Here is a 26,758-nt window from a genome sequence, read left to right on the forward strand (position 1 = left end):
GGCGTTGTAGTGTACGAACGTACGAAGCAGTCGACGACTGTTGTACGGAATACAGTACAGAAGTTGTACGGCGAACGTACTGAACAGTAAGGAAGGAAGCGCATGTACGGACGAGCAACACAGGTACTCTTCAGGATTGTACGGAATCAGTCCATACAGATTGTATGGACGATCTGTACGGACGACGATGGCGATGGAGCAGGAGCTTGCGGGCGCTCAACGAGGCTGAGAGGAGGAGCTGAAGAGAGCAGGGAGTGTTAGAATTATAGATATAATTCAGCAGTGACCAATGTAATATAATAAGCTAGTTAGGGGCACTTTTCCCTCTTTAAGAGGTTTTTTTCCCTAACCGCAATTAGTTCACTAACTATGGTTAGTGACTACTAAGGTTTTGTCACTAGGACAAAACCTTATCTTTCTCTCATTGTGTTGTACTCTTACACTCTTCTATTGCAACTAAGCTTTCAGCTTCCAAGCTTCCAGCTCTCACTCTCTCTTGCTCTCTCTCACTCATCATCTTCTCACATTTGGTATCAGAGTAGGTTCAAGAGCTCCGGGCTCCCTGCTCCCTTTAGCTCCTACTCTTTGCCTCTAGCTACAGCCTGCATCATCTCGTCCGTACAGTCCGTATGACTGTACGGAATCCCGACGTACAGTGCCGTACAGCCTCCGTACAGCTCCCGTGCAGCGCCGTACAGCCTCCGTACTGCTTCCATACAGCTCCCGTGCAGCGCCGTACAACCTCCGCACTACTCTCGTACAGCCCCCGTACAGTGCCGTACGACTGTACGGAATCCTGACGTACAGTGCCGTACAGCCTCCGTGCAGCGTCGTACAGCCTGCATCATCTAGTCCGTACAGTCCGTACGACTGTACGGAATCCCGACGCACAGTGCCGTACAGCTCCCGTACAGCCTCCGTACTGCTCCCGTGCAGCGCTGTACAGCCTCCGTACTGCTTCCATACAGCTCCCGTGCAGCGCCGTACAACCTCCGCACTACTCCCGTACAGTGCCGTATAGATTCGCCGTACAGCCCATACAGATTCGCCGTACAGCTCGTCTGTTTGACCGTACATGCGTAGTTACTTCCGTACGTGCCGTACCGGATCGTACGTACCGTACCGTACAGTCCATACCGCACAATCCGTACTTACCGTACCAACCGTACCTTCCGTAGATCTGCGTGCAGTTCTTCAGTACCACACGTGTGGCAACAATCTGTTCATCCGTACAATCTGTACTTGCAGATCTGTATTTGCAGATTTGCACGGGCTGCTTCATCTGCAGGTGTTCTTTGGCAGGCACATCTTGCAGAAAACCATAGTTTGGTTCAGTTTTTTGGGAGTACATTTGGGGCATTTTGTATGTTGCAGACATTACAATCATTGTGTAATTTCGGAGCTACATCTGGAGCAAAAATTGCAGATTTTGTCTAAAATTTGGGGCTTTTATAGACAGATCAGCAGATCTAGTCTGAAATTTGGGGCTTTTGTTCAGAAATTGCAGATTTGGGGCTTTTAGTGATTTTGCCCCTTTCTGGTTGCAATTTCAAGCCACAAATTGGGGCTTTTGTGTTGGGAGAGCATTTTTTGGAGTATTCAGTTCATGCTGCCTTTCTTGGAGTGTTTGAAGCACTTTTGGCAGATTTTGGAGAGTTTTTGATGCTTGGACAGATTTCTGACGGTGCAAGTACAGAAATCTAAGTTGCATTTACAGCCCGTGCTTGGCTGTGTTTTTTGGGAGTTGTGCATTTCATTCCCAGTAAGGGAATTCAGCTTTGTATCTGCTTCAATCTTTTTCTCAGATATGGCCCATCAAAATCAGAATGAGTTCCAGTTCGGTGGTCTTTCACAAGAAGACAAGTTGGATGGTACCAACTACTCCCTCTGGAGTTTCATGGTACGTAATATTTTGATTAATCGAAATTTATGGGATTATGTCAATGGGGATGAGATCCGACCAGTAGATATTGCACCTGCTACCCCTCCTCAGCAAGGAGGTGGAAGAGGTCGTGCACAGGGTGCAGCTGCAGGACAAGTTGTTGGTGCAGCTACAGTCACTACTCCAGAGCAGAAGAGATGGGATTCACGGGATGCCTTAGCTTTGTCATGCATCTCTCTTTCAGTGAAAAGATCTATCATTCCGCATATCCGGTCGTGTAAGACCTCCAGGGCAGCGTGGGATATTTTGGAAAGCATGTATGCAGCTCGGAATGATGCAAGGGTATCTTTCTTGAAAAGAGAGTTGAGTAATACACATATGGAAGAGGGTGACTCCATGTCAGTCCACCTCACAAAGCCACAGGATCTAAGAGAGCAATTGTTAAACATAGATGAAATTATTCGTGATTCAGAGATGATTACAACCACTCTGAATTCTCTTCCTGAGTCTTATCTCAGCTTTCACACTTCGCTGAACTTATCATTGAGGGGGGGTGCAAATCCTCTCACTCTTCATGAGTTGATCGGACTACTGCTTCAGGAAGAGCAGACCAGGAAAAATTTAGCTTCACGTGCAGGTGAACAAGCCATGCTCTCAAAATTTAAATAAAAAACAAAGGGACAGGCAAAGACATCAGTAAATCAGCCTTCCAGTGAGTCAGGACAGCCTTCACAAAAGGCTAAAAATGATGCAAGTAAGCCCAAGAAGAAGGGTTTTTGTCACTACAGCAAAAAGCCAGGTCATCACATAGCAGAATGCAGGAAAAGGCTTGCAAAAGAAAAGAAAAACAGCTCAGGTATGGCTGTTTCAGATTCAGCTCCTCATGCATCTGACAGTGGAGATGCTGCAGCCAACTTTGTTGGACAGGATTATGCCTTTTTATCTGCATTTCAGATTCTAGGTTGGCTGTTCCAGATGCTCGGGATAGTACAGCCTCTTGCAGTGATGATACATATGCATTTTTGACTTGCAGCTATGACTCTTCTACAGATGCATCTGCTTTCAGTGTTAATGAAACACTGAACACATGGTATTTTGACAGCGGTGCATCCAAGCACATCACTTCTAGAAAGTGTCTTTTTACTTCCTTGCATCCACCTCCCGTTGGTAAGAAAGTCACTTGTGCTATCGTATTCAGTACGTGGCACAGGAGAGGTTGAGCTCACTGCCATTGATGGCTCAATTTTCAGACTTTCAGATGTCTTATATGTGCCTGGCATAACCAAAAATCTCCTTTTAGTGTCCACTCTTAACAGAGGAGGATTTCAGGTCATCTTTGAGGATGACAAATGTGCTGTCCGAGACAGGGAAGCTTACCATGCCTTAAGGTTATCTAATACTCTACTGCGTGGGCTTTTTCAGCTTGATATTTTTGAGAAAAGAGCAGCCCATGCTGTTGCAGTTTCTACCCCTACAGCTGCGATGTAAAATGTAGAATTATGGCATGCCAGATATGGCCACATGCATTACAACAGCTTGATGACACTTCAGAAGTTTTCAATGGTTGATGCATTGCCACCTCTTGAGATACCTCCTCCACATGCCTGTGAAGGGTGCATTTTAGGTAAGATGCATAGATTCCCCTTCAAGAAGGATGGTTTAGTTAAAGCTGTCAGCAAATTACAGCTTATATACAGTGATGTCTGTGGTCCCATGAGGACTCCATCGTTGGGTGGTCATCTCTACTTCGTTACATTTATTGATGACTACTCCAATTTTACTTGGGTTTATGGGCTGAAAAAGAAATCTGAAGTGTTCACGGTGTTTAAACACTTTTCAGCCATGGTTGAAAATGAAACCGGACTCAAGATATAGACATTGCGCACGGATAGAGGTGGGGAATACCTATCTGCAGAATTTGATGCTTTTCTCAAAGGCAAGGATATTGTGCATCAGCTCACAGTCAGGCTGACCCCTCAGCAAAATGGCTAGAGGGTTTGATGTGTGCCAATTACATTTTGAATCGGGCTCCCACTAAGGCTTTAAAAACAAAAACTCCTTATGAGGTCTGGAATGACAGGAAGCCTTCAGTGGATCACTTCCGAGTCTTTGGATGCCTTGTGTATGCACATGTGCCAATTGAATTTAGGCACAAATTGTCAGATAAAGCCATCAAATGCATATTTGTTGGATACAGTGCAGAAAGCAAGGGGTACCGTCTCTACAATCCTGCTACACGCAAAATCATAGTAAGTAGAGATGTGATATTTTCTGAAAATTCAGGTCACACTCAGGCTGAATTTCAAATGCCTTCGTCTTTTCAGAGGATGTCTTTGAGGGGTTGCTACCCATTGCCTTGGGTTCCCCTGCTGATTTTTCTGATGCAAATCAGATTTTACAGCAACCTCCAGATGCTTCAGTTCCGCCACAGGATGTCTTGCCCCCTCCACAGGCAGTGGAACGGGTGGTGCAGCAACAAATTGCAGACATACATGCAGCGAAAACAGTCCCAAACTGGCTGTTACAGACTCTCAGGGAGAGTAAACTTGATGCTCCGTTATCTGGCAGGACTCGCAGTGCAGCAAGGCACATGGATAGTGCTAATTCAGTGGAATCAGCATATGCAGGTACTCTCCTCGATGAGGAGGAGCCTGCCACATTCGAAGAGGCAAAGGATAATGTGCATTGGATGAATGCCATGCACGATGAGTTGCAGTCCATTGCAAAAAATCAGACTTGGGATGTTGTGGACTTGCCACAGGGTAAACATGCCATTGGCACACGATGGGTTTTCAAGGTCAAACGGAAGCCAGATGGCTCCATTGACAGATATAAGGCAAGGCTGGTTGCTAAAGGCTATGCTCAGAAAAAGGGCATAGATTATGAGGAGACATTCGCTCCTACATCCCGGATGACCACCATCCGATTAGTAATTGCAATGGCTGCACATTTTGAGTGGAATGTTCATCAGTTGGACATAAAAACAGCCTCCAGGTCCTACACGGAAGAAGCCGGGGTGTGTGCTGCCTCGTTGCATCAACATTCTCAAGGGAACACCAGTGCAGGAAAACTGTCCCAACCATCTGCTGTCTCTCCATACGCGAAGTCCTTTCCACCAAGACTTAGGAATGGCTACATCAATCTTGCACATCCGCTGTCTTGCCCCTCGCAGATGCGCTAGGGCATCAAGCTTCGCCTCTGCCTCCATGGGTAATCTGCTCCAACGGCCAAAGGACCCAGCCGGCGGACCACTGTCCCATTGTGCCCAACCAACGTGAGTCAGTTGTCCGAGCATACGCCCCTCCTGATCTCTGATCTCTAGGTGCCACATTAGGGGCTGACGCTCAAACTCCTCTCTGCATCTAGGCAGACTCCCTGCCAGTCTTCGCCAGACCCTGTGAAGGCTCCTCATCAAGGGGGAACCCTTCCTTGTAAGGGGGGCTTCTGAGAAGATCCATCTATGTGAAGGCTGCTACTGTCCCGTGTTCCTTAGAAGCCTTCTTTGTAATAGGAGCTTCCAAGGCTCTGCACCTGGGGTGAGGTCACGAACCACCAACTTGCCCAAGAGGAGGGCTCTGCTCTGCATCTTCGGATCAATGATACCCAAGCCTCCCAGTGCCTGCAGCATGATCACCGTGTCTGCCAAGCTACTCGGGCTCTAGTGTTCCTCGTGCCGTCCGAACTTGCCCAAAGGAAGTTCTGAACCAACTGTCGGAGCTGCCCAATGCATCCTTTGTGAAAGCACCTGCAGGAGGCGATATACCGAGCCGTGGCAAGGACCTGGTTTGCCACTAAGGCGCGACCTGCTAGAGAGAGTTTGGCCGAGCTCCAGTAGAGAAGCTTGAGCCAAACACTCTCAAGGACCGAGGCGATTTGCTGCTCTTTTGTAATGTCAATACCAACCTGGCATCCGAGGTATCTCATTGTCTGGCCCCACGGTATCCATTTGAAGCCAAAGTCACTCCCCCACTCATGGATCTTCTTTGTCTCCTCAGAGCCTATGAAGAAGCCTATGGATTTTGTCCAGTTGATCCGTGCACCCGAGGCCTTGCAATAGATAGCTAGGGCGCCCCTGACTCTCTCCAGACTCGCTATGGTGCCCTCAACATACAAGGCCATGTCATTTGCAAACTCCGAGTCAAGCAGCTCCTCCTCTTGTCTGATTGGGAGCCGCAACCTTGTGAGGCCCGCCACCTGTGATCTCAAGTAGTAGCCCGAAGCCTCTGCCACAAACCAGTAGAGGAAGGGAGCGAGTGGGCAGGAGCCCTGGCGGACCGAGCGAGAGAGAGGAAAGGCCTCGCCCATGTGTCCTCCAATAAGCATCTGACTAGAGCTCCCCGCATAAAGCACTGAAACTCCTTTGACCCATCTATCTGAGAAACCCAATCTCCACATAGTACCCTCTAGGAAGGACCACTCCACCCTGTCGTATGCCCTATTGTGTAGGATATTGAGATAGATAGTCACTATGCATTCGGATGCCCTATATACTATGAGATCCATGGATGGCGCCATTGTCTTTTCAATAGTGATTTTGGTCTGCTCAGAGAGTTCCTAGCACATCCAAGTCAATGCTTGTGGTTATATTGTTTCTTACTTAGCTCTGGTATGGCCTTGTAAGCTAGTTAGGGCATTTGGTCCTAGTCTTGGTCAACCAGTTTACGTTGATCAACCAATTTATATTAGGGCCATATAGTGGCCACACTTGTACTTTCTTCATTATCCATTTACAAGTACTTTGAGTTCTCTCAGCTGTTGTTTGCTCTTGCATTCCATTTCCACTCCATTGCTTCCTGCACCCATTAGTGGTATGAGAGTAGGTTATCTAATTCTGGCAGATGAATTGCACTTGCTTCCTTTAGTACAGATTTGGAAATGTGCGACATTTGTTGCTCCATCAACCAGCTTCAAGTGCTACCCAACACCATCGTTGTTATCAGCTTCAGCCCAATAGTCATCCGTACAACACTGTGTAAGGCGATGCTTCTGTACAATCTGTAATTCAGCGCTTCCATCTGCAAAGCCTCTTCTCTTGGTGGGGATGAACGAGGGTCCCTATCAAGAGTGTGCCACATTTGAGTTTTCCTTTAATATAATTATTCTTGTTAAGCTATGCCTTCTGCAGTTGACATATCTTTTGTTTCAATGTCCGTTGATAGGTTATATTGCTGAAGGTTAAATGCACAAAGTGACTATCTGCCCATAATAATATGTAAATGTGTCTCTGGAAAAGGTGCACTAATTTATGTGATACTTCAATATTTTCAGATACATGTGAAGCCTGCGGTTGTGGCAGTTCTACTGGCATCTTTTTCAGGATTTGGTCTGGCAATGATTAGCAACGCATTTGCTTTGCAATACTCAAAATGGAGGCGGCGGATTGCAGTTGAGCATACTCATGCAAGGAACTTGCAACAAGAGCCACATTTGGAGGGAGAACAACGTCCACAACCTCTACCTCCTGAAGCAGCATTCCACGAGTTCCATGATGCGGAGATGGGTCCCCCACAAGGTAGTCCAGCTCCTAATGATCCACTCCTCCATACTGTGGGAATTGGAAATTAACATCAGTATTAAATTTGGTCATTTATATTTTCAACCCAGAATGATTTTTTCTGTTTTAATGGATTGACTTCAAAAGTATAATTGTGCTATTGTATAGTAAAACACTTTGAAGCTCGTTGTATAGTGAGTTTTGACTGCCCAGTCTTCTAATTATGTGTTAACATGTAGAGTGGGGGAATTTCCCAACTAATTAGGAAGCCAAATGTCATCTGTTCTCAAGACAAGCATCAATGAACATACTTTTTGTAAACCGTGTAAGTTGGGCAAGAAATGCATGATCTTTTCATAGTGGGCATTCTAAAGGTGTGCACTCTGTTGTTTCTGAAGCTTGGTACATAATCAACAAATAACAAAAGTCTGTTACTGTCTGTGTATGGCATAGTTGTATGACTTGGTGTAGCAAGCTTTATATAGAAAAATCCATATGAAATGTGTAAAAGTACAGCATGGGTTGAGCTTAGATACTTCACAAAATGTCGTACGTGTGGGTAAGACCTGTACAGACTTTTGCATAACTGGAGAGATAGTACAATGCACAAGTATACAAAATGTTGCATGAATTGGCTGGTATAGGATTTAGAAGGACATCTAGGTGGTTGTACAAAAGGTTGTGAGCTGATATCACCCAAAAAAATTGAAGCAAGCAGAGTTGGACAAGTGGTCGAACCCTGAACCAAGAACCACTCCCACCAGGTCAGCTCCCATCTTCACTAGAGTAATCTTGAATTGAAGTTGCAAGAATGGAAGTATAAAAGGCTGCCAACATGACAAAGCCCTAAAACCTAGGTAGATCCTAGTTGAGTTAAGACTCACTCAATCCTAAACTCAACTACTAATTGTGGTAAGGAAAAGAAGCCTTAGAAGGAAAAATTGCTGCTAAACCTCCAACTTATTAATATGTTAGCCACTAACTTTAAAATTACATTATTTTGCACAATGACCTAGTATTCCATGTAAAAAACAAATATTCCAATAGTGACCTAGTACTCCATGTAGGAAACAAATATTAGAACTACTCTCAATTAGTTTTCTTATCTACAACATCTATATGCTGATAGAATATGATGTACGTTTTTTCTTAATAAATAGTACAAAAGGTTGTCAACATGAAAAAAGCCTTAAAAACTAGGTAGACCCCAGCGTGAGTTAAAACTCACTCAATCGTAAACTCAACCACTAATTGTGCTTAGGAAAAACAACCTTAGAAGGAAAAACTGCCCCCAAAAAAAGCTATCAACATGAAAAACTCCTAAAAAACTAGGTAGACCCTAGCATGAGTTAAAACTCACTCAATCCTAATCTCAACCACTAATTGTGCTTAGGAAAAAAAACCTTAGAAGGAAAATTTGCCCCTAATCCTCCTACTAATTAATACATTAGCCACCACTAATTTTAACATTACAATATTTTGCACAATGGCCTAATATTCCATGTAAAAAATAAATATTAATATGTCCAATAGTGACCTAGTAATTCCATATAGGAAACAAATATTAGAGTTACTCTCGATTAATCTTCTTGTCTACAACATATATGCTAATTGAATGTGTTAATGTAGAACATACATGAGATACCTTTTTTTTTAATACACAATTATTATAGATTTGTGACCAGTCTTCATTCATATGATCACATATTACAAAGTGTGTGTACCTGACCATTCAAGATTAAATACGTATAGCAGTATGTGATGTAAGGTAAAAGTAATAGTACTTGGTCCTCATATTTGGTGAAAAAGATTGAAAAGCAATTGTATGGACTTATATGCCCATCACAACAATTAATATATCATCTTTCTCTTGTTTGACGCAGTGCCTCTTAGAGCATGGTTTCTTCAAGGCCATTATTAAATAAATATCTCATATTCTTTCTTGCACCTGTGCTTAACTCTTTAAAGGCATGTCCCAACCATTATTGCACACTCTTTGTGTCATAAAAAATCAAGGTGCTTATTTTCTTAGGCATTAGCTATTCAATTTCACTTCTCTTTCCTCCCCTTGCAACATCTTATTGCATATAGGTGCATCTTCTTGCTTCATCCACATGATGATAATTAATAAAATGAGTGATTGTTGAACCGTGTGTGTGTGTGTGCGTGTGTGTGTGTATGGTTGTGGCTAATTCAACTCTTGCAAATAGACTGAAGGATTGTTGTGCTTACATATATAGGTACTTAAGTTACTTGCATCGTGTTGTGCCAATCTTCAGTCTTAAGACTACCATAAGTTCTCATGTATGTGATAAACCCAAATATTCCCAAGATATTATACAAAATTTTGAGATGTATTTAAACATACATACATACATACATACATACATATATATCTATATTTATGTATGTATGCATGCATGCATGCATGTATGTATGTGTGTATGTACCAAAAAAAAAGTTTGTGCGTGTGTGTATACGTACGTATGTATATGTATATGTATATGTATATGTATATGTGTATGTATAGGTATAGGTATATGTATAGGTATAGGTATAGGTATGCGTATGCGTATGCGTATGCGTATATGTATATGTATGTATGTATATGTATGTGTATATGTATGTATGTAAGTGTGTGTGTGTGTATGTATGTATGTACGTACACACGTGTGTGCGCGTGCGTGCATGCATGCATGCATGTATGTATGTATGTATGTATATAGATATATATAGGTTTTTAAGAGGTACTTAAGCTACTTGCATCATGTTGTGCTAATCTTGGGTCTGAAGGCTACCCATAAGTTCTCATGTACGTGAGAAAGGCTAAGAATCTCAAGATACATTATAAAAGTCCTTAGTATTATAGGCAAGGAAAGAGATACTTACACACAACTACATAACAATTTTATATGAAGCTGTTAAATTCTAAAATGATGAAACATATACATCATTGATCTCTCTAAGGCTTAAAGTGAGCATCAATCATTATAGAATTAGGAAAAACCTCCATCCAATAACACAAAGTATATGGTTTATAGCAATTACAAAATTATGTTCTTGGAATCAAAGTTAAGAATCATCCACTTAAAGATAATGTTTGAACATATACCAATCAACCTAGTAGTGCCTTTCTTAATACTCATATTTAACCCAATATTTGATTGTAAAAAATTGAATCTCTCTCTCCATAGTTATAATCATGTATCAAGTAAATTTTAAGTGACGTCTTAATTAAGTGACATCATAACATCATAACCATAGTTGGTCATGGCAACTAAGTGAAAAGCTTTGTAAAGAATCTCATTCACTAAAAGCTACAAATATACAAAGGATTATAGAATTGCAAACATGTCCTCTTTAAAAAAGGAAGTACAGGAACTGCTCATCTGTGTCTCCTCCTCCCACTCCTCGGGCTTCCCTCTCCCCCCTCCCTAATATCCCCTCCCTCTCTCCGAACTCCCCCCCACTCTTCCACACCTTCCCCCTCCTCTCCTTTGTGCCATCAATTGTCCCTCTTGCTTCCCACTTACTCTCTTTTCTCCCCTCTCTCTCTCTCTACCCTCGCCTCTCCTCCCTCATCCTTGCCTGCCATCTTTAGCTTCCTCATCCCTGCTGGTCCTCTTCGCTCCCTCTCCCCTCTCTCTAATCCCCTAGCTCACCACTAACCTCCCGCTACTTGCTATTTAGCTCCTCTACTGCATCTTAGCCTCCCCTACTTGGTAACCTACTCCTTGGCCCACCCAGCCCTCCTTAACTATTAACTCCCTCTCCTCCTCTCCTTTTCACCTTGCTCACCTACTAATAGCCCCTCCACCTCACTTCTTAGTCGCCCCAACTTCATCTCTTGCATCTCCTTCTACCTGTCCTCACTCTCTCTTCTCTCTTCCTAACATCTCTGAGCCTCTCCCAACCCCTATATACCTCTCCTCTCAGACTCATTCTTTCATCCTAACGGAGCTTTATTTGTGGTTGAGTTTGCCTTTCACACTTGATTGATGATTGGATATCCATTCATCTGATCAACCATTTCCATTGATAGAGTAAAGAACTATTATAGCTTTATTTGTGGTTGAGTTGGCCTCCATACTGGATTGATGAATGAATATGCATTCAACTAATTTCAACCACTTTCATTGATCGTAAATAACTATTATATTCTCAAAAGATGAGTTGCAATAGTAGAGAAAGCTCCACCATCTTTTCGTGCACATTATCGGGTCCCACCCTTCCAGATCACAAGCTAGGGGCTAGATGCATGCAGCCTTACCTAAAGAACTCACTCCCAGTCTTTTTGACATTCAATAATTGGGATATTGCTTCTTCTAGGTGGCTTTCAGTTCTGTTAAGGCCGCGAGCATAGTGCTCAAGGCTCACCCCTTGGTGTTGGCTCCAGGAGAAAAATCATTTTAGCCTTCACATTGGGTTCTGATCCTATAGAGGAGGATAGATGGGTTACTTGTCTGTTTATATATTTCCCCATAGGTTTATCATCGACTCCTTGCTACCATTGGAGCTACTTTTGGCTTGGTCACATAGATCCCCCCCCCTCCTTGGTTTTTTTACTTTCACAAAATGACGAAGGCGAATGCAGGTCATTGTTTCTAACTGTAACATCCTAGATGACCACATTATGCTTCAATGTTTGGATGGTTCACTCTTTTGATTGAGACTTGAGACTACTTATAGGTAGGAGTATTGTAGGATTTGCAAGACCTTTGTGCATTTTGCTAGAGATTTCCCAAAGAAGAAGAAAAGACCCAAGAAGTCTTCTAGTGCAACCCTCCTCAGAGTGCTTCTTCAACACATATTTCATGTCCATACTAGTGGTGTCTCCCATTCGTTAGCACCAACAATGCATCTGGGACTAAGAGTGCGTCCATCACCTATTGCCCCCCATTGGGTTGCGGTTAGAGTTGTAGCTCCTCCACCACCTTCAAACTTGTAGGTCTCTTCTCTAGCCTCGCACCCTGCATCAATTAGGGCATTTGATATCCCACTTTTGCTTCTGGTTAGTGATGCCCTTGAACCCTCTTAGGTTATGGCTAGGGATTTCCTAGTACGCATGGCCTTGATGAGACCTATTTTTCCTTCAGTTTCTACTCCAAATCCTCGTCTTCTATCTGAGTATCCCATTCTACCTTAACTCTCTAGCCTTCAGTCATGGATCGAGGGAGGGAGATGGTTTACGCCTCATTACCTTTTTGTAGTGGGAATATTACACACTCTAACACCATGTTTGGATTAGTCCTAGGAACTCCTCTCCCCACTGGATGATTTTGGAGTGATGAAGTTTGTGCCCTCTACGTTTGATGATGTAGTTCTTGATCTTCGTATTGATAGAGTGTCATGTTCTATAGGGCTGGGCACTCTTTCTCCTCTATGTTTCCCTCCTTTACACTATTCCATGAGATCTGCCACATAGGAGGGAGTTGCTTTTTCCACCAAATTAGGTAAGTTGTTCAACCTACTTCCTCTCAGCGATGAGGATTGTTTTAAACCTAAAATATTTAGGGCTTGGGTGGTGTATCACATCACTACCAATGGTAGCTCATTCATAATAAGCTTAATCCATGTGTTATTAGGGGTTCCAACACTATTTTTTTCAAGAACACAAATTGGATGCCAGAGATTGCTCAAGCCTAGGTGAATCGCTCTTAGGTCATATGCTTTGGGCACTAGGGGAGACATGCATTCAATTTTGGACTCCTTTCTTCCTATCATGGTTGGACATGGTATCATTATAACGTCTAGAGCACAATAGATCATTTTGTTGATTGGGGTGTGTAAGGTTGGTCTCCTCAACCTATATGCCCTCAACCATAGACGAGGTCGTGTTCTTGTTTGGAAGGACAATAGAGGAGATCTTGTCCTTTCTTCTCTCATGGGCCCAATAGCAAACTCATGGATTATTGGAGGGGATTTTAGCATGGTGGAGTTTCCTGTAGATAAAAAGGGGGGACGAGAATGCGTAATTCACTCCTTGGAGAGAGTAGCTTGGGATGCTATTTTAGGTTCATGGCATATATACTTGGATAAATGATGCCTTTTATGCTCTGCCTCATTTGCTCCTATTCTTGTGGTCACAAATAGAATGTTGCAGATGCCATCCATGCATGGATTGATAGATGACTGATGATTGGGCATTAAATAGATGTGGCTCAATATGCACTACCTTTGATCTCTCTTTGAGGGTTCTGATGATTTTTGAGCCTCATGTAAGGAACCACTCTGCTAATATCAACATTCTAGGTGCATTGTATGTAGAGGAGGGCCTCAAAAAGGGTCTTTTATAGATTTGGATATCTCATTTACAAAGTGGAATGCCATCCCCTCCACATGTGGCAATAGCCCTATCTGGTGTTAGTAATTTTTATCATACTATTGCTACCACTAGAAGACATGAGATTCTCAAACAGGAGATGAGACTCTGATGAGAGTTGGAAGTCCTATAGAGGGAAGTGTAGAAAAATTCCTATAGATACTTTGATTAAGTAGTGTCTTGCTATATCAAGTGCGCACTAGTAGATTTTTTAGATCAAGGAGTATAGTATGCCTTTCACACATGGGAGTCCTTTTGGATTAAGATGGGAGGTAGAGTCAATAACACAAATTTTCTCTACCCTTGGCTCAAGACATGGCAGAGAAAGTGTTTCTTAGCTTATTGAATTTGACGGACTTTTGTAGATAGATCTAAAAAATATTGTCTTGCATATAGCTACATATTTTTGTGCCTCCCTTCTCGCAGTAGGTCTTGACACACTTGCCAAAGATGATGAAGTTTAGAATCGTATTCTAGTATTGGAGAAACCAAACATGAGAGTCTCAATGGATGCACCTTTCAGCAATCCGGTATTCAAAACTACACTTCTTGCCCTCAAATGGGATGGTAACTTTCTTTTTTATTTGCTTTTTGAGACATGATTGGGGACCATGGTAACTTAGCCTTATAGGGTGTTTGGGACTCTAGTACTATGCTTGATTCACTTATAGGGTCTCATTCATCTTATCTCAAAGGGAGGCTTAAAATTTATCATTTCCCAATGGAGGCCCATCATTCTCCTAGGAACAAATATGGCCAAACCTATCAGTTTGTGTTTGTAGCCCATTCTACTAGATCTTATTCATGATATGCATATGGCCGTCGTGCATGGTAGAATCATTTTTAATAATATTTTCTCTTTTTTGGAGGCTTCACATTGGGCTATGGTGACTCACTAGTCCCTACCATTCTACTTTTGGATTTTGAGAACACTTATGAGGAGAGTAGATTGGGGTTTTAGGGGGGTACCCATCTACAGTCTGGATTTTGAAATGCTTAGATCATAGGGGTTTTCTCTTTGTATAGGTAAGCCCATAGCTAAGTGTTGATTAGAGGAGAAAGTGGAGAGAGGTTTTAGATTTCTAGATTAGTTTTCCAAGGATGTTCTCTTGCCCCCTCATTGTATTTATTTGTGGCTAAAGAGATCTCAGCTAGACATTATAGGGCTGAGAGTTCTCCTGAGACAACATGAGGAGCTCTTTGATAGTGAGCTAGTTGATGATATTGCTATTTTTTTGGATGCCACTCCAAGGATCTCACCTCTTTTAGGACAGCCTTGGATTTATTTTTTTGTGAGTCAGGTCCACATGTTAATTGGAATAAATCCAATGGCCTTACAATCCATATTGGGGGGCTGATTTTGGTTGTAATTGGATTCAGAGGGGCATTTGGTTAGACACTTGGCTTGTCAAGTTGGTATGGGCATCTCTCCTCTACATCAACTTAACCTAGTGTGGGGAGTATCAGGACGAAACTTCTTTCATCCAAACTTGACCTTGCTTTTAGGGTGGTGGTGGTCAACCAAGTGTATTGAGAGTAGCCACAACATTGTTTGTATGCTCTTGTTGGTGCCATTCTAAGGATTGCATCACTCAACTCAAAAGGATGATAAGGAAGTTTCTTTGGGATGGACTATATGGTTCAACAAACACCAAAGCAAGGGGGTTTTGCGAGACTTTGATCATATGCCCAGATAGGAGGCCTCAAAATAATAGATAAAAAATTATAGAATAGAGCCTTATTATTGCAAGGTGGTGGTCAAAGGAATTTTTCCGAGATGGGATACTTGGAGGGATTTTTTCATTTAAATATAGTCCTATTCTCCTTCCACCATAGGTGGAGACTAGATATATAGTGCTAGGTGGATCTTTAGCTCAGCCTATCTCAAGGCTCCCTCCTCCCCTTTTATGGCTTCTAAATTTAAAGTTTGGTCTAGATTTAATAGTACCCTTTAGAGATTGCCCCTTCCTCTTGGGAAGAGAATGATATGTAGCTTGTCATGTGGAATAATAGACCACTTAGTACTTTTCACTGTATTCAATGGTCTAGATGGGAGAGAGGTCTTGCTTCCTCTATGGGTTTATGGAAGGATTTACAAAAACTTTTAGATGATTAAAGAATCTAACTAGTAAATCACCTCAAAGAATGTGTAGGGAGAATTTAGCAGATTGATGTAGCCTTTACACTTGGATTGGGTTCTTCCAGGTGATGGGCCTCAAGCTCGCTCTACTTGGCTTGGGGCCTTTACAAGATTAGAGATCCCACCTTAGGTCATAGGGCTAAATGGATAAAATAGGTATTCCTTGGCCTTTGACATTCTTGCTAGGGGCAGGTTGTCTAGGTCTACAGATGGTATACTTATGCATATTCCAATTCATCTTGTCAAGGTTGTAGGTCATGTGGAGTAGTGTTTTTGGGGTTCAAGATGGTATACCCAAATCACATTCCCTGGGATTCATGGAGGATTTGGCTCTATGTATGTGTCCCCATAAAGCATTTGCAGTGGGACACCAAGGAGTGTAGGGCACCGAGAGAAGAGTCTCCCCTTCCTTTTTTACATGGTCAGTAATGCCAGGAAGTTTTAGAAGAGCCTTAGAGGCTAGAATCCCACCAGGTCTCTTCATGGGAGATTATGAGTGCATCAAAAGGCATTTCTTTTATATCACCAATCTAATCACATTATTTCTAAATGATATTCACAATACCTTTAAGGAGATATATCATGATAAATAAGATATTATTTTTAGTTTGCTCAAAATACATACATTTCCATTTTGGATATGCAAATTCTCTTTTGACTTGGCAATTAGTGTCCCTTAAACAATCCATCACATCTTTGTTACCAACGTTACTCTTTGTTGGAAGGCAATCATCCTAACTATTGGACTACAAATGTTTTGTTATGAGACATTCCCTTACTAACATTACTCTTTGTTTATAAGACATTCTCATTAAAGGAATTGATAGCCTTCTCTCAAATATAGTGGAAATAGCCAAGATTATTGCTTTTTAAAAACGAGTACGCCATAACTCCCCAACTCACTGGTCCAAATGAGTATTTTAAAAAGTACCCTATGCTTGTGATTTCTAAGGAACCTTGATATTAATAGAGTGGGTGTTGGACCTATCTTCAAAGTGATACATTCATAGTCCACCCAAAAAACGGTATCCCCATAGGGTACTCATGCTCACCAATATATTGTAGCTTATACTTTGCATGGTATGAGTTACAATTTATTTGAAAACTTGCTAGACTTTGAAGAATAGTACTTATAAATTTTTATAATACATTTAGGTACATCAACTATATTATGGTCTCTAATAATCACTATAGTAGAGATGACATCGAGTACATTTGGAATCAACTTTTCAAACACATAAGCTTACTAATCTATTAATAAATGTGCTAGTCTTTTGAAACACCTAAGCTTACTAAACTATCAATAAATGCATTGATTGGCTATTTGACTTAGGGTTTGAATGAGGTTTTATTTTATTGACTATGACATTTTATATTGAAATGCTACTCCTTTTTTATGTTTTTTAAAGGATTTTTTTCATAAATGTAACTTGGAAAAACTTGGATATTAGCATTAGTATAAGAATCTATTAGAATTTGTACTTGACCTTGGTTTTTGATAGATATATCCACATAAATTTTGAAAATAATACATTGATATATGTAACACTATTTTTTGATGCTAATATCAATGGATGTTTTGATGTTTAGACCAATGCTGAGATATTTGAGAACATTATCGATGATTATATGGATGGTCCATTGATGTTCTTAATTTTATAAAATATATTTTTTTGATAACATTGACACTTTTTTGAGGAAAATCTTTCCAAAGAAGATTAAGGCTTGGCCTTGCCCTAATCTGCCCATTTGTATATATGTATGTATTACATTACATTTTTTGTGACATTAAAATTGTAGGCTTGTATACAAAATTTTACCTATTCATCACTACTTCCTAGCCAAGTACAAAAACCCACTCATCATTACTTTATGACGTATATAACGGCCTAGTCATCATCATCATTGTCCTCATCATTGATGTTTAATAAGCACTTATGTTAGACATTAGTACATCTTCTACTTGTTCAATTTGAGCAATTGAAAATAAATATGTCTAGTTTGAAGAGTTTACATCAACAAAGGGGAGAAATTCCCTATTTTGTTTAATCCACTCTGAGAGTTTTTCTATACCATGTTGATACGTGCAACTGTAATCAGAATACATGTTTGTTCAAAGGATTTAGATGCCACAAGAAGACGAACAATAGTGAACTTACAAAGTCTTTATTAAAGTCATCCCTATCTCCTAAATCTAATTGGGATTGGGACACTTTAGCTACCCTAGCAACCGCTAGCCCCCACTGTTGGTCATAGTTTTTTGGCTCCTTTCTCATCTCTTTCCCTACTTTCTTCCAATATTCCATGTGGGCCCAAGTAGGCTTGCCTTTCCTATGTCTTGCTACCCTATGTATTTGATCTTTTCGTGATTTAAGCACTTGATAAATCTTTATCAACATCAAATAAGAGTCAAAATCATGCTCATTTGGCACCAACAATTTTGATCTCAATGACTTTGAAGCCCGGTCCTTTTTCTTTTCAGGCTAGTGCCAAAATTCCTCCATTACTGTCTCAAATGCAGCATGCGGTTGATGAACCTTTTGCCTCATGAATCCATCATGCTATGATTTTTGTAATAACATCAGAGGCTAGAGTCATGGAACCTTTGGAGTTAGCTTTTATGATACTAATTCTGCCTCATGTGGAAGAGCATCTATGACATGAACTTTCCCTCTCCCTAGAGAATTCTTGCAAATTCTTGCAAGAGGTTCTCCCTTATGTCATGATTTATGCCTATGAGCAACTTGTGCACCATCTCGGTGGCATCATGGCATCCTCTTCCATGTCTAAAAAGGAGTTTTTCAACATTAAAAAGTTTGATGGGACAAACTTTTCTTTGCAAGGTGGTGGAAAAGCCCCTTTGTCGCCCTTTGGTACGCCTCTAAATCACCATGGTATAAATATTAATTCTTGGTTTTTTTTTCATTCGGATTAGCAGAAGGCCTTGTTTTAGGTTGTGGATGCTTTTTTTAATCACATAGTCCCGCTTAATTTTCATCAAGTAAGGCCAAATCCATGACAAGAATTGGTTTTCCTTTGGGGGACTATATTACCAAGCGTTTTTTCAAATTTGGTCCCTTACAAAGGTCTTGGCATATGCATTTTTTTATTGAAAACCCTACTGGCATGCATTGGGACACTTGTGCATCCACCAACATTGCTATTTCATGGCAATGTTGAGCATTGGTGGTTGGAATGGGGCCAAAGTTTGTAGGACCCTAAATCATAATGGGAAAAATATTGATAGTTTTTTTGCATTTGGAGTGTTAGTGTGAGGCCTTGTTTGAGGGTGCATATGCTATTTTTTACTGGGAACCTTTTGCCAAAACCATAGAGCCCTTCTAAATTTTCCAACTCTGAAAGCCAAAGGTGGTCTGAAAACTAGCATCATTTAGCTAACCCATTGAAATGACACTCTTGGTCAGCTAGGCAAATGTCTCACATTTTTCAAAATAAATACAGACCCATTTGCAAAAGAAAACTTTGTCACCTGCTCCCACTATGTCACATGCATAGTTATTTCCAAGATGCACACAACCTGTCTTTCCACTGTCATAAGTGGAGAACCATTCCCTATGAGGAGTAACATGGAATGAAGCACCAGAATCCAAAATTCAATCTTGGGAATATGCATCATCTGAAGTAGTAAGCAAGTCTACAGGTAGACTAGTCATGAAGAGAATATCATTGTCACTATTATCAGTGACTGCATTAATCTCCTCAATCTTCATTTTTCCTTTGTCCTCCCTTGGACTCTCTTCCATATTATTTGCACCCCAATTTGCATTCTTTTTCTTATCCTTTTTCTCTCTTTTCAGCTTGTAGCAATCCTTTTTCATGTGGCCCTTCTTGCCACAATGGTAACATGAGTGATATCAAAGTCACAAAAATGCCATTAATTTAAAGATTAATTTGAGCATGGCGGTAACAAAATACTGACTCCATTTTCACTTATAAATGAAAATTCCCTTTGACTGGAGTATATGTAGAGTCAAGGTAAATTGTAGTGTTTTGAATATGATATATGGCATTATAGACTTCTATTGTAAGGTTATCATGTTCTATGGCATATGTTTGGGTTGGTGCATGTTCTATGGCATATGTTTGGGTTGGTGCATGTGACTTAGTCTCTTCGGGATCTAGTGGATTCCTCAAGAAACCCACCGAGATATGGAACTTGTCTCTTTCGTTTGCTAAGCATGAAGGGACAGACTGGACAATCTCTGTACCTTGGACTCCTTGCATCACGAATTCCTTTACTGTGTGGGTCTTTTGCTCAAGGGGGTGTGCTTCGAGCTCTTTAACAGTAGTAGCACTTGTTGCAAGCTTCACATACTTATGGCAACTTCCCAAGTTAGAGGTTGAACTGGCTTGGTCATTTGCTACGTTTGTTCCTATGGTATCTAAGCTCTATGATTTTTTGTTGGCGGATTTGAGAACACATACTCATGTGCATAGGTTATATCTTGGTAATTGTTTATCTGGTGCCTGATCTACATACTGCGACTAGACTTTGAGTTCGCAATCCTAATAATGCTCAGCTTGAAGTTTACAAATCCCTACGGCATGTCTCTAATGCAATCCTTTCTCTATGATAGGTTGGTTCATATTGTTTGTTTATGCGCACCTAGGAACAATGCCATCTCCTATCTTTTTTTTAATCCCCCTACTTGCTTACACAGTAAGCTCTTTGTGCATACGTGGTTTGAGGTAAGATGGTTGTCCTGTGACCTCATCAAAATATGGTTCTACGCTTGTGTAAAGGCATTTGGTGGCTGTGTTCTAAGTGTGTGGCCGCTTTACTACGAGTTGTTTTGTATTGACACTGGCGGCACTTTTCAGCAGCATGGTAGCATGTTTTGTTGACACCTTAGCTTCTTGTGGACTCTTGTGCTATTCAAGACTCATCCAGCTCTGCACTCCTTTGCGTACGTATGGTGGTGAGGCACCTCTATTACTCAAGCTAGTTGCTGCTATGATGGTACCATTGTAACTTGGTTATGCTAGTCTACTCAACATGTTTTTGTACTGGCAGTTAACATACGCTATTCTTTCGCATGGTTATCTCATCTCTGTGTGTGCCAGCTAATTTGTTGTTGGCACTCAAACACAGGCAAGTCGTGCAATAGCTGGTCTGGATAATGCGTGTGCTATGTCCATAGCACAAGTATGTGTACTAGTCTACGTTATGAGACAAGCACTAGCTTGCTTTTCAATCAAATTCTGAAGTTTTGGCATCATGGATGGTTCATTGTATCAGGCGGTTATGTAACCTAAGGCATACTTAGTCGTTGTGGCGGCGGCTATCATCTCTATTTTGCTAGATCTCTTTTTTTTTAATATATAATTCGTTAAGGTACTCTTATACATTGTGGTTTTTTATATGCTATTGCTAGTTCTAATAGGTTTTGCAAGTTCAATGGGCCTTTTCTACCATATAGGAGGTTTTCACTGTGTGTGTATCTATGTACACACACACACACACACACACACACACACACACACTTTTATATACTTTTATATATGTTTATTTATTCTACTAGATCTCCAATCTGTAAATATATAATTGGTGAAAGGCATTCTTATACATAGTGGTTTTTTATCATGATTTGCAAGTTCTAATAGGCTTTTCAAGTTTCACCAAGCAATTCTCCTAGTATATAAGAATCACAAGTTTCTCTTATATATATATATATATATATATATAAAAGCATATGTATTTTTTAAGAATAATTGCACTCTAATTGTAGTACTTTAATAAATGCCCTAAGTGGTATGTATATTTTATAACATTTTCATTTAATTATGGGGTATTAATTTGAGATTCAGAAGGTATGTCACATTAATTTCTATTTCAAAGTATTAAGCTATAATTCTCCTTTATTTGGCATTCAACACTAATGGGAATTATTGTGCATTTATTGTTAATTCCTAAAATAGCACAATGGCTTGTACTACTAGTTTAACTCTTTTTGGTATTAATAGCTGCATGCATTTGAGTAAATCCTCATTCCCCATAATTCTTTTATGAGGTATTAATATTTTTATGAATTACTAATGTTACTAATGTTTTTATGACTACTTCAAACTATGATTACCTAAGGGACCCCAATATGCTCCCTCTCTATTATATAGTTTCATAAGGATAATAATTGCATTTCAAACATATGTAGTACTTTATGCTTTTGGATCTGGAAGGTAGTTTGGTTCCTCAATAAACTCGATAACAAGCTGAGGTAAGCAGGCCAGGTAAGCAGGCATTACCTGTCTACCCATTTGAAGCTATGTTGTTCTAACATGTAGTTTCGCTTGGATGGTGGCAGGCAAGTTGACCCTGACCTCAGATCTCGAATTGCTTTATCTATATATTCCCCCTTCTCTTTATTTACCTTTCTGATTGCTTTCTCTTTCTTTTTTTAACTTATTTAGTGCCTTTTCTCTTGTTTGAATTTTCCCTCCCTTCCCCTTCTCTTTACATACATAGTTCCTTTCCCCTCCTTTGTTTCTCCCTCCCCCTTTTCTATCTATATAATCTCCCTTTATAATGTCCCTTTAAGGGTTCTCCCCCCCCCCCCCCCCATTTCTTCCTTTTTTTTCTTAAACCCCTTCAAAATTTTCCTCTATATTTTTGCTAATTACTTCCTCCCACCCTCCATGTTCTCTTTACTCTGATGAATTATCTTCCTATACAGTTACTTTCCCCCTCCACACTTACCTCAAGATATTCATCTCAAGTTGGTTCATCCCACTCCACATCTATAAACTCCTCTTATTTACACCTACATCGAGTTTTTTTAGTCTATGGTTAAGCACTTATTTTATTGTGACCCCAATAACAAGGGAGGGGTGTTTATGACACCTATCTTCCCAATCAAAGTTAAGATGGTTCTTACCATGTTTTCTTATTAGATGGTAGCAGGTAGGCAGATTCCCCTCTTCAATAAAAATTATGCTGCCAATGACTTATCAAAGCTCAACTTCTCACATTTCCTTTTTTCATTAAAAAATGTTCACCCTCTAGTGATGCTACTTCATTCATAGTGGATTTTCTATTTATTTTAAAGTTTATCATTAAACATTTCAAGTTCCTACTTTAAATTGTCTTCTCTTCACTACTATGGAAAGGGGTGTTGTAATGTCTTCTACACACACATGCTCTCCCCTGCAACTTTGGATGGTTGCAGGACCTTTAAGTCATCAAGGCCTTTCTTTGGCTTTTTGACTCCTTGATCTAACTTGGTTCTCCTTTTCTCCCATTTTCCTTTCAGAAACATTCTTTGGATGTCTCACTTCAATTAAAGACCCTCAACAACTCCGACTCTTGCTCTCGCCTCCTAAACAATACATTTAAGGCATCATGCCCCCCGGCCTTTTTCATTGCTCTTATGAGCAAACACTATTTTACTCCACTTACCTTTTTTATTTTTACCTTTTTAAGGACTCTTCAGACCCAAACAAATGTCATCAAAATGATGATGTCACAAGGTGTGATGATGTGGTAGTGTGTGTTCACATATTGCTTACAAAAGTATGCTCAGCAGTAGGTGCCCACGATGTTGGAAAATAGCTATTAGAATTTGTGGAGGCACGATTAAGGTCAGCTAAGAGGGATAAATTTTGTATGATTTACGATTAAGGTAAGGTGAGACGGCAAAAATAAATGCAGGTGGTGGGAGATAGCGAGAAGGACGGTGGTAGATATATTCCAAAAGCTTCATGGCCCATACAAAACCTTTTGCTGCATGCCACCTCTGCAAAATCTGCCTCCTCCATCTATGCTCCACTCTACTGCCCATGCTCCACTATGCTTTCTATATTAATGCTCGCTTCGTGGCCTGTCCTTCAGCCTCTGCACTCGTGTAAGAGTCCCGTATGCCTGCCTCCTGCCTTTCCTAGTTCCCTGCACAGTTCGTCTACGATGGTCACGCTCGATTTTTTTGACACAAAACCCTCCCTTTGCACCTCTGCTCTTTGATTTGGAATTTGAGCCTCGATCCCCTCTCGACCTTTTCACCAAATTCGACTCTCAGGTCTTTTAATCCCCCCCCCCTTCCCTCTCCTTTCCTTCCTTTTTCTATTTACTTGTTCCCCCCCCCCCCCCCCCCTCCCTTTTATATGTTTATCTCTCCCCGATATTTTCATTTAATTTCAACCCCACCCCCCCTCTCCCCTCTCTATCTATAATTCCCCCCTTCTCTATGCATTTATCCTCCCTCCCCTCTTTATCTATATATCCTCCTTCTCTTTATTTGCCTTTCTCATTGCTTTCTCTTTCTTTTTTTAACTTATTTAGTGCCTTTTCCCTTGTTTGATTTTTCCCTCCCTCTCCCTTCTCTTTACATATATAGTTCCTTTCCCCTCCTCTGTTTCTCCCTCCCCATTTTCTATATATATGTTTCCCTTTATAATGTCCCTTTAAGGGTTTTGCCCCCCCCCCCCCTCCCCCGCCCTCCCTCCCATTTCTTCTTTTTTTTTTAAAACCCCTTTAAAATTTCCTCTATCATTTTTTGCTAACTTACTTCCCACCCTCCATGTTCTTTTTACTCTGATAAATTATCTTCCTATATTCTTACTTTCCCCCTCCACACTTACCTCAAGGTATTCATCTGAAGTTGGTTCATCCTACTCCACAACCTGTAAACTCATATGATTTACACCTACACTGAGTTTTTTAAGTCCATGGTTAAGTGCTTATTTTATTGTGACCCCAATAACAAGGGAGGAGTGTTTATGACACGTCTTCCCAATCAAAGTTAAAATGGTTCTTACGATATTTTCTTGTTGGATGGTGGCAAGTAGGCCGATTCCCCTCTTCAATAAAAATGATGTTGCCAACGACTTATCAAAGCTCGACTTATCAAAGCTTGACTTCCCACATTTCCCTTTTTCATAAAAAAATGTTCACCCTCCAGTGATGCTACTTCATTCATAGTGGATTTTCTATCTATTTTAAAGTTTGTCATTAAACTTTTTTCATTCCTACTTTAAATTGTCTTCTCTTTACTATAAAAAGGGGTGTTGTAATGTCTTCTACACACACACACACACACACACACACACACACACACACACACACACACACACACACACACACACACACACATACACACACACACACACACACACACACACATCCCCTTGGAAATCATTGTCCTTAAGGTGATGGTTGGTGGATGACGATGTGTATGCTTGAACACTAAAGACATTTATACTCAATGGGAGAATTATTGCTTTTGGCAATGATCGAATATCTGCCATGAATTTTGATTATTAGCATGCACTTAGAAAAGATACTCGACATGTTTGATAATGAAAAGATACATGAACTCCCCTGATTAGATAATGACCAACCATGCATGCCCATGGTCATGGGAGGATCCTTATGAATGTCAATGGCATAAGTGAGGTTATAAACATTTTCATTGGAATATAATGTGGTATTAATGGGATATTCATCGGACCTTGGATACCAAAATATCCATTGGACCAACACTTGGATCCACAATATCCCTTGAACCATTATTAGAGAGGACTAAGTACACTTGGATGAAGCTTGTTGGGACCACTGAGAGAATTCATGGCAGATTAAGAAAGGACTCACATGGCCTTATGAATGGAGGATGGTCCAAAATCTTATGACAATTTTCTATAAGTAGAAAATAAAAGGCTTGCACGAAGTACTTGCATTGAAATCAAGTGACTAATTTTAGAGGGAACAATACTCCATTACCTAGCACAAGAATTGAGAGGAGAGAACTCCCACACAGTTCATGAAGACTTGAATAGCTCAACCTCATCCCAACATTCTATCGAGATTGGCATCCACCCAATGCACATATGCTTCCCACTGTAGAGGACTGTCATGACTTGAAGGAGTGTCGAGCAAGCTGTGGGAGATTGTGCAAAAGAGCATCCAAACTGGAGATTGTGCGAAAGAGCATCCAAACTATGTACTCTACTCATACTCGTATCATCTAGTGACTTACTAGCTATAACAAGCAAGGATGCAGAGGACTTGAACGGTGGAGCTGCCTAAGGTATTTCGCCATTGGATATATGATAACTGTGTGCTGGAAGGTCATGAATTAAGGCTTGAGGACGTTGGCGAGGAGCTATGCTCAGCCAAAACTCCATGGGAACCATAGATCTTTCTTTTCCTTAGCTTTGTGCTATTATCAGAGGTTTTAGTCTCTAAACTGCAATCGAAAACTTGGGTGACTAATCATTAGCATAAGTTGATCGACTTAAATGAATGCAGTAGCCCAATGGAGTATCAGTAGCTCGCAATGATCCAAGCAAGTTGTTGAGCCCTTATCGTTTATAATGATAAGGTCACTTACTGTGTATCCACTTTAGAATGGGTCGTGACCTAGAAGAGAGTAAAGTATCGGGCTTGACCATATGAGCCTACTTTACTCTATGGCTACAATACCCCTTCAGAAAGGACATTGCTCTGGAACAACAGGTTTCTCACTCAATTGCTCGAAAGTACTACTCCTAGTTGGCTTGTCTTGGATGCTTATGTTGAGATATCGAGCTCCACTCGCGATATGCCAGGGTGACTGTTGTGCATTTATGTTACCGACTTGTTAGCTGGAGATGCGGTTGGTACACCGCCCACAAATAATAGCTGGATGACAGCTATCCTTATCTACTCTAGTTTGTGGCTCAGTTAGTAAGCCACCTTAGTTAGTTGAGTTTGGTTTGAGACCCACATATAGGGTTCTTCTATTTTTCTTTGTACTAGAGTTCTTTTGGCTTTCACAACTAAGAAGAGGAAAACTGTTTTCAGCCTCCACCTTTGTGTGTATTCCCCCATTGTGATTGTGAGAAAGCCGCAAGTGAGACTCCTTCCCTCTCTCCCACTATCTTCACATGGTATCAGAGCCTTGTTCGTGGTAAGGAGCTCAAGAAAGCAAA

General features: G+C 40.8%; 1 protein-coding gene across 3 annotated transcripts in view; it reads left to right on the forward strand.

The window, feature by feature from the left end:
• The window catches only part of LOC147882950 (RING/U-box superfamily protein), a 49,631-nt gene extending 41,903 nt beyond the window's left edge, over positions 1–7,728 (forward strand). For 2 of the 3 annotated variants that reach the window (XM_087400791.1, XM_087400792.1), the window contains one exon: positions 7,151–7,728. In XM_087400791.1, coding sequence (XP_087256917.1) covers positions 7,151–7,447 — 297 coding nt within the window. In that variant the 3' untranslated portion in view covers positions 7,448–7,728. The remainder of the gene's footprint in view (positions 1–7,150) is intronic. The other variant, XM_087400793.1, reaches the window with a different exon arrangement.
• The last annotated feature ends 19,030 nt before the right edge of the window (positions 7,729–26,758 follow it).

The sequence above is a fragment of the Dipteris shenzhenensis genome, chromosome 29 (assembly GCF_047967505.1).
Source record: "Dipteris shenzhenensis isolate YYH24624 ecotype China chromosome 29, Dip_SZ_1.0, whole genome shotgun sequence".
Lineage (NCBI taxonomy): Eukaryota > Viridiplantae > Streptophyta > Polypodiopsida > Gleicheniales > Dipteridaceae > Dipteris > Dipteris shenzhenensis.